This window comes from Diabrotica virgifera, chromosome 2 (genome assembly GCF_917563875.1).
Source record: "Diabrotica virgifera virgifera chromosome 2, PGI_DIABVI_V3a".
NCBI classification, from domain to species: Eukaryota; Metazoa; Arthropoda; class Insecta; order Coleoptera; family Chrysomelidae; genus Diabrotica; species Diabrotica virgifera.
Window position 1 is genome coordinate 228,252,793 of NC_065444.1, and position 8,967 is coordinate 228,261,759.

General features: G+C 31.7%; 1 protein-coding gene across 1 annotated transcript; it reads right to left on the reverse strand.

Moving 5' to 3' along the window:
* Window positions 1-265: 265 nt before the first annotated feature.
* Window positions 266-5,127, reverse strand: LOC126879834 (uncharacterized). The gene is made up of 2 exons (XM_050643124.1): window positions 4,733-5,127; window positions 266-4,171 (listed from the first exon to the last, which is right to left on the reverse strand). The coding sequence occupies exon 2, from the start codon at window positions 1,680-1,682 to the stop codon at window positions 285-287; it is 1,398 nt and encodes a 465-aa protein (XP_050499081.1). The 5' UTR covers window positions 1,683-4,171; window positions 4,733-5,127; the 3' UTR covers window positions 266-284.
* Between the last annotated feature and the right edge of the window lie 3,840 nt (window positions 5,128-8,967).

Below are 8,967 nucleotides of genomic sequence, written 5' to 3' on the forward strand. Positions count from 1 at the left end.
AATAGGAAGATATGGCCTATTATCATTTTGTTTCCTAACTAATAACGAATTAATATCTAGATCTAAAGTATTTGGTTGTCTACAACCGTTATATGGAACTAACCCAGACGTATCATCATCATTAACAAAACTAGAATCTAATATAGATAATGGAACCACATTACTATCACAATTATTATTGTTACGTTGAACACTACCAATCAAAGAAGCGTTTGTAAATGACCATCTGTGATCATTTGAATCAAGCGAATCTAACGTATTATCTATAGAAATAAATTTCTGGTTTAATTTTGTTTTGTGGTGTGTGCTGCTTTCTTGAACGACACCCCTTTCCCTTTTCGTGAAGATGGGTTTGGGTTGCTGGATGTGCTTGGTCCAGCAGTTTCGTTTGACGATGGGGTTTGATTCCCTGATTGGATGTTGGACGGAGAAACGTTCAGGGGACGGACCTCCGACGTGTCGTTTCCCGAACACTTAGAACAGTTTCTTTTAAGGGTGTTCTCTCGGCCACAACCATGGCAGAAAATACGATTTTGAGGAATCCCACAATTGTAAAATGGGTGACCAGGCTGATCACAATTCCAGCAGACAAGAGAACTAACAACCGAAACATTATGTTCATGACCCTTATTTAGCCAAGAACGTTGCCTAAAGGAAGTTGGCTGAGAAGAAGAGTTAGAAGAGGATCGAGATGTGGATGGAGGTTGAGAAGACCAGGATAACGTTTCCTCCAAACGTTTGCATTTTATAGTAAGGTCATCAATGTTCTGAATGTCCATAAGAGCTAATTGTTGATGATAAAAGGGCAATAGACATTTAAGGATGATTTTAATTTTAGCTAAATCTGACAAAGGAGTGTCTAAACGACTACACATACCTAATATAGTATTAATAAACATAGTAACAGATTCCCCAGGTTTCTGCTTATGATTCTTAATTTGATCTAATAAATCATCCTGGAATGAATACGGAAGAAAATCCGACTTCAACTTTTTAATCAGATCAGACCAACAAGAAAAATTACCCCTGTTATTCATAAACCATGTAAAAGCGGTCCCGGTGAACAACTCAGCAGAAGCAGCAAACAAATCCTCTTCAGAAACACCTCTAGATATTCGAAGACATTCAACCCTTTCTAAAAATGACATCACATCAGTGTGCTGTTTTTCACCTGAAAATGAAATACCCCATTTGTGTACTTGAACAGGTTTGGAGTACGTAAAGCTAGGTACATTGACTGAAGCATTAGGAGTAGAGGTAGCAATGGGGTTAACTCTAGAATCAAGTTCACCCTCTAGTGTTAATATTTTAAGAGAAACAGACCTCTTGAACGGTTCCTGTTCTTCAGAAGGACAGTGTAGCAAGTGTACACGGGCAGAAATATGGCCTAGACGAGATGTTAATCGCGCATACTCTGTATCCTTTACAGTTCCCCTAAACTTTTCGATTTTTTTAGACAAGCTGTCCAATGTTTCAGTGATTCCTTTTTGTTGTTCCTCAAAAGGAAGGGATACAGCTGAAATTTGGAGAAAACTTCTATTGCCAGCTTCTTGTTTCAAAGCACCTCTCAAAAGATTGCGTTTTTTATCGACAGTTGTCGACTCCTCTGGCATTATGTCCCGAATCTTTAATTCATACTCCAATTCATCCACCAGAAGATGTTCAGCTTTAAAAGCACACATGATGAGAGCAAAGTTATTGACAAATAGTCCAAAGAACAGAAATATGAAAAATATGAAAATATGAAAGTTTGCACGCAAAATATATATAATATAAACCGAGAAAATATCAGCAACACACCAACAAAATCAAAATAGCCAGCAAAAAAAAAATATATATATAATGCAGTATATAATCTAATAAATAAGATCAAATAAATATATAAGATCAAATAAATGGATAAATAATCCAATAAATATTGTATACTCAAGTAAACCTACTACCTAAATACTGGAAGTAAATTTTTTTATTTATATGTAACTTACCACCACTCTAGAAAAAATATATATCTATAATAATAATAATAATAATCAACACTTAGTTGTACCTCCAACTATACCACTATTGACTGAAGAAATAAAATTGTTATATGAATTATATTATTAATAGCAATATTAAATATAAGTTCCCAATAAAAATTCAAAATCTAACCCAGAATGTAAGCTGCACAAACATATACTATAATGAGGTCCCAAAATATAAACAAAAATCAAAACAGCGTTTAAGAATACCTGATATGTATCAGAAATTAAAAATAAAATAAATAAGTAACAATATGTGTATAGGATACCAAACGGAAATAACAAAGAGATTTCAGATAAAAGAGAAGAATTGACCTAAATGAATACTGTCTCAGACCAAAAATAAAGCCACCACGTTGGAAAGCCGATGTAACAACTAGCTGATGATTTTCTGTTGGAGTGAATGAAAAGGGAGTGGTAAACTCCAACAGAAGTAGTAAAAAGAAGAAGATCTACTTAATGTAGCCAAAGGACAAAAATGTGTGGCTTCTCCGTTGAAGAAGCTGGAGTAACTAAAATACAACTTTGTAGTAGTATTTGTATGGAAGGATGCCAAGACAAAGAATATCGAATTGATACAGGACTAGAGATGAGAAATCATTAATAGATAGATATAACTTGAATGGCTAGCTAAATATGTATGAGAAGGGCCACTTGACACTCAAGGAAGGATTCGGCCAATTTGCACGGCTATTTTTGGCCAGACAATAGATTAAAGGAAGTGACAATGATGGCTCGAAAAGAAGATATGAAGATAATGTTCAGAAAATAGATAGAGTAAATATAATAATATACTGAAAATAGAATGAATTTTTGGGCGCCAGAAGAAGGATAACTAGGTTAACGCTCTTCCAGGTATTCTACGCTGCTATAGAGTATGTTAAATTTGTAGTACAAGTATGTGAAAAGTTATTAAAGATTATTAAATTATAAAATATACTACTAAAAATAAAGGAGTAATAAGAAAAAAAAAATCACAATAAATGTATATTTATTGAATGTAACTACTAGATCTTTTTAACAATCTCTGAGTTAGGACAAGTAACTAGTGTGTAACTCTAACATGACAGGAAAAAGTGATACTAGTGAAAGTCAATTACAAAATCATCATACAACTATGATCTAAGAATACTCTTTATAAGGTTAGAAAAACTGACTACGGGTACCTCTAATACAGGAAGTACAACTTACAACTAGGTTAGTAGAACCCTCACCAAATAATAATTGTACGTTTATAATACGTACACCTTAATTAAATACTACCTGATACTATATATAACATATAAATACCTCACTGTGAGTGGGACAGGCACAAGCCTTATTGAATAAATAAACCTACGAGTGGATACACAGATCCTTTTCCTAACTCGTGGTTTATAATAGTAATAATAACAAGTGAAACCAAAAACTAATCTGAGGGATTAGAATCCAGAAGTTCATATGAATTTAATAAATTAAAGTTAAAGTTAAATAAAGTTAATAAGTTAAAGTTAAGTAAAGTTAATAAGTTCAAGTTAAATAAAGTTAATAATTACAATTTTGACTAATATGTGAAGTTAATTTTTAAAAATTTAATTAAACATATACTAAAATAATGGAATGAGTTTAAATAATTATACAAAAGTGGAACACAGCCTAAAAATAATCAAGATAAGAGTACCGACTACTATTATCAGGGAAAATATCTGAGCTCAGAAATTTATACCTTTATAGATTGCAGAGTGTTGGGGAATGCTATCAATTAAATATTATGTTGTAAAGAAAAAAAAACCTATAAAAAATATAAAGCAGGAAAAATGTGTGTGCAATTGAACTATAAAAAAAAATGTACTAAATATCACAAAACCAGTCTGTCTTTAATAAGAGCACAGTAAATGTTCCCAAACAAACCACTCTTTCCTAATCTTGAAGTTGATGTAATGAGCACCCAAGGGTGCTAACTCTCGCTAGCAGCTGTCCTGCTGGAGGTACAGGAGAGGAAGACTAGTAGAAAGCAGCTGAAGGTACTCAAAACTGTTGGAAAGCAGCTGGAGGTACTCAAAAAAAGAAAATGTGGAAATAATCCAGGCTGGTCGCCTATTGATTGTTTCTCTCTGTGTGGTCTGGCCTTGGTGTTGTTGTAGGGTGGCTTTAAGATTTCATGGTAGGTGCTAAAAAAAACACAGTGTGGTGTTACTACCAATCTACCAATGTCAAAAAAAAGAAGCAAGAGATACGAGGAGGTGTTTTTATTCCTATGGGAATAAGAAGAAATAGGTCATTAAGTCCAAAAACTTGAATGACTAGACAGCTTGACCTTTTATCAGGTTGCTATCAGATGACCTTGGTCAAATAACACAAGTAATTTCCAATTGAAATACAAAATATAATTACTGTGAAAGAATATTTTATTATAATATATACACCGGTATATAGATATATTATACAAGGATGAAATATAGTAAGACTAAGCGATGGATACTTATTTGATCATCGTTCAAAAGATAGGAGTTCTGTAGACTTGAAAGGAATATAAAAAATGGAGTTTAAATTAGCTCTATTTTCCAACTGGAAGCACAAATTAACAACGAATATTGAATTATCTCTAGATGAGTTTGATCCATGAAAATAAAACATAAAAACCATGAAAATAGACTATGTGAAACTTAGTTAGCAAATGTCAAGGACTTCCAAAATGGCTGAATAAAATACTTAATAAAATGTGTATTTACCGGGGTAGAACTCATTGGATATAGTATGCTCTAAAATTCTTCAAATCCACTGCTGCTGGATAACTTCACTATACTTTTATTGTAATATTTAATCAATTTGGAACTGAGAATTAGAGGTGAATAATTGAGTCTAATGACCCCGCACACTACGATTCAGACCGAACACTCGAGAAACAATGGCAATCCAAGGCTCACGTTCACAGCTGAATCCTTCGTACCCCTCTACTAAGCATTGGCTGTCAAAGTGGGGAAACCAATGTTGCCACGTTTTAAATGTGACGTCATCAAGCATTTAAAAATTCTGAGATGGGTTTAAGTTCTATTTGAATAAACATTGAAAGAAAATAATTCTGAAAATAATTAAATAATATTTTGGATAGTTAAATAATATCTTCCCATCAATAATCGATTCTATAAGGGGCGGAACGTCACAACTCGTAAACAAAGAAAAGCGTATCTTAATTTTTTTTCATATTTTTTTATTTTTTACTTTTTAGTCTTACCCTTTTCAAACATTAAAATATATCGTCATGTTTATTAAAATATGTATAAAACATATATTATGATGTACAAACATGAAAAGTATCGCCAAAAAAATTGAAACTTTATTGTTTATTTATGAAGCATAACGTAAACAATTAACGTAAAAAGTAAAATTATGTGTAGCTCATATAATTAGCTACAATCTGTAAAAGTTTCAAGTTTCTTCATTATAAAAAACAAAAGAATGTAAGCATTTTCCGTTAACACCGTTTTTTTATTTAAACAATTAATAAACATAAAAAAAATATTGACTATTCGTGTATTGTTCGCGCGAATGCATATGTCTGCAAATTTTTAATCATTTGCATTAAAGAAAAGGCAGTCAAATTAACGTCCAAAGCTTTGACTCAAACGATTGAACTAAAGAAAAGCGTTTAATTAATTAATACGCCAAAACGAATTCGAATGTTAATACTTAGTAGCACAAAACGTCTCTACCGGTGGTTTTTCTAAGACTACGACAAAAACTCGAATTTTTTTAATTCGAGTTTTGGTTGAAGTTTTGTTTCGTATCGTATTGAAATTTGATACGAATAAGCGCCGATTTTTATATAAACAAATATATGAGCGTTTAAAATTTGAAACTTTATTGTTTATTTATGAAGCATAACGTAAACAATTAACGTAAAAATTGAAATTGTGTATAGTTCATATCATTAGCTACAATCCGTAAAAGTGTCAAGTTTCTACATTGTAAAAAACAAGAAAATTTAAGCATTTTCCACTAAAATTTTTTTTTTAATTAAACAATTAATAAACATAAAAAAAATATTGACTATTCGTGTATTGTTCCCGCGAATACATATGTATTCAAATTTTATTTCATTTGCATTGAAGAAAAGACAGTTAAATGAACGTCTAAAGATTTGATGCAAACTGATGAAGTAAAGAAAAACATTTAAAAACGTTTAAAAAAAAAGAAATAGTAGTATACTTAAACTACGTTTATGAAGAGCTTACGGTTGCTATATCGATCTACACTTCTACACTTAACTATATAGGAGGATAACTTGTCAATTGGTTTATCCTAGACCTTAAGTCTCTTTTCAATATGTATTTCATTATTTTTTTAAAAACCAGATTTATGTAACTACAGACTTTGTTGAAAAGTTGTTCAATCCAATTGCTAAAAAGTCATATGTCAACTGTCACTTTATATGAGAAAATGTGAAGACACCTTAACGAGTACACCCTGTCTACATCGACTGTCATTAACAGGTTCACTGTCCACAGACCACATATGGTCTGTGGACTAAAAGCACTACCAGTTCACAGACCATATGTGGTCTGTTCGTAGATACAATTTTAAGGTTGTTTATAAAAGTGGACGTGAGGAGAATGGCCTTTATTAGACGTGAACTTGACAGAACATATCCCATATATTATAAATGATGTTGGGACAAAGAGAAAAAATGTGTAATTTTATCATAATTGCGATAAATGTAATATCGAAACTAAACACCTATATTTTATTGCGTTTTCACTTTTAACGAACTAAAAAATGGATATGTAAGATAAAATAATAATATACAATATAATGAAAAGTAAATATTTATTGAAAAAGAAAAAGTATTGAAAAAAAGTTATATGTTCAATGTACTTTTTGGAAACATTGTAGACAATACGGTTTGGTACAGATGTTGCATATTTGTGAAACTCTTTTGGCTTTATTAGTGGCAGCTGCTGATATTTCTCCTTTTTGACGAAATTCATTATAGCATCCGGCACACCTACGTCTAGTAATTTTTCCATCTTTTCTATCCAGCGGTTTAAGAAAATGCTATACTTGTGACGAGGTATTGCAGGTGTCTGAACAACGTTTATACCCAAAAGATTTTTCACAATACCCATTTGGGCCTGCAATATTGTACATTTATTTTGCTGGTTCAATTTATTGAATAAATAAACTGTATTTATGATACCCACTCCAAACAGAATATCGACAGCAACTTTTTTGTACCAGGTCAAGGTCTTGCGAATTGGTAGCTAATTTCACGTATTTTGTTGTCTTAGAACATAAAGACGACCTAAGTTTATCGTAATTGATGAGTTGTCTATGCCATTTCTTATTTGATACAGGGAAAAAATGGATAAAATGAGGAAAGTACGCACATACCACATATGGTCTGTGGACTCACGAGACAACTTTTGGTCATTTTTGTTCTATAGAGTCCACAGTCCATATGTGGTATGCTGAAAAACCAATATTTTTTAATTACATATTTATATATTTTACAACATTATTTGTTTATTTAAAGCCAGAAGATATCAATTTTTACAAAATCATAACTGGACTTATGAGCAATTTCCACTCTAAAACCTGGACAGTGAACCTGTTAAAAATCCTCCATGCGAGGCGACCATTCTGCTATCTGACACCGTAGTATTCAAATGGTAAGGTCTTTTTGACCTTACCATGATCAAATATTCGTTTTATATAATATAATGTAATTCTCGTGTGAAAGTCCTGTGTGCTCGTTCTTGATGTTTAACTTTTCTGGATACAAAAATAACCAACAGCAAATTGAACAATTTTTTTAAACAGACAGACAAGGTTTTTTCCAACCAATAAAAAACTACATAAGAAACAGAAGTATTTCATATCATAAGTGGAACCCATCTCTCTTCATAGTGGTATTTTGACCTTTTTGACGTAAGTTAAACTTTGAATTCTAAGATCAATTATTCATTAGAGATCTTTTATTGTAGCATAGCTCCGAAGATGGCTTTATAAGCCGAAAGCGCTCAGCTAAGAATTATTAATTTTACATACTTCAAAAGCACACTTCTCCCCCTTTTACCTGTTGTCATAAGTGTGTACAAAACTATTTCAGTCTTTACATTTACTTAACTATATACTTAACTGTAAATAGTAGGAATTGTATTTAAAAACAACTCGTGTGTTCAGTACCTATGAAAAATTTTATAATACAAATTATACAAATATACAAATACTATATGGGCAAATAAAGGAGTAACGATAGACGGCGAAAATCCGAATCATCTCAGATTTGCCGATGATGTTGCCTTACTCGCAAAAGACAAAGAGGAATGGCAGAAAATGTTATTATACCTAAATACAAAATTTTAAATAGGTCTGGTGTAAATATAAGTCGTTTCTTAGCTTAGCCGGCATTTGGAAGATTACAAACAGTACCCATTTAAATCAAACTTACCAAATAAACTGCTCGTCAAAAGTTAGGGATATAGAAAATTCTGCTGATTTTCATAGTTGATTTTTTCGCGAACAGACGGATTCTAGTATTTTTTTTATTTTAGCCTTTTCCTTAGTATTTACACAGTTGTGCTAAAGGTCTACTCAAACTTATTTTTTGTACTTATACCGGGTGGAAGAAAAAATATGTTTTCTTGTGTTAAGTTTGAGACACCCTGTAGGGAGAACGAGGTAAAAATGTGAGTATACATCAGAATAATATTGTAGTCTTATGTTTTTTGAACATGATGTTGTTTGAATGTCCCAGATATCTTCAGAAACAAAAAAAAATAGACGGTTTTGTAATTTAACATGTGTTTTAACCGAAACAAAAGTTTGAGATACCTTGTAGGGAGAAAAAGGCACAAAGGTGAGTACACCCCGATATTATGTTATAGTCTCATATTTTTAGAATATTTTATTTTTTTAATTTCTCTGATATCTTTAATAACAAAAAAACTAGACGGTATTACTCTTT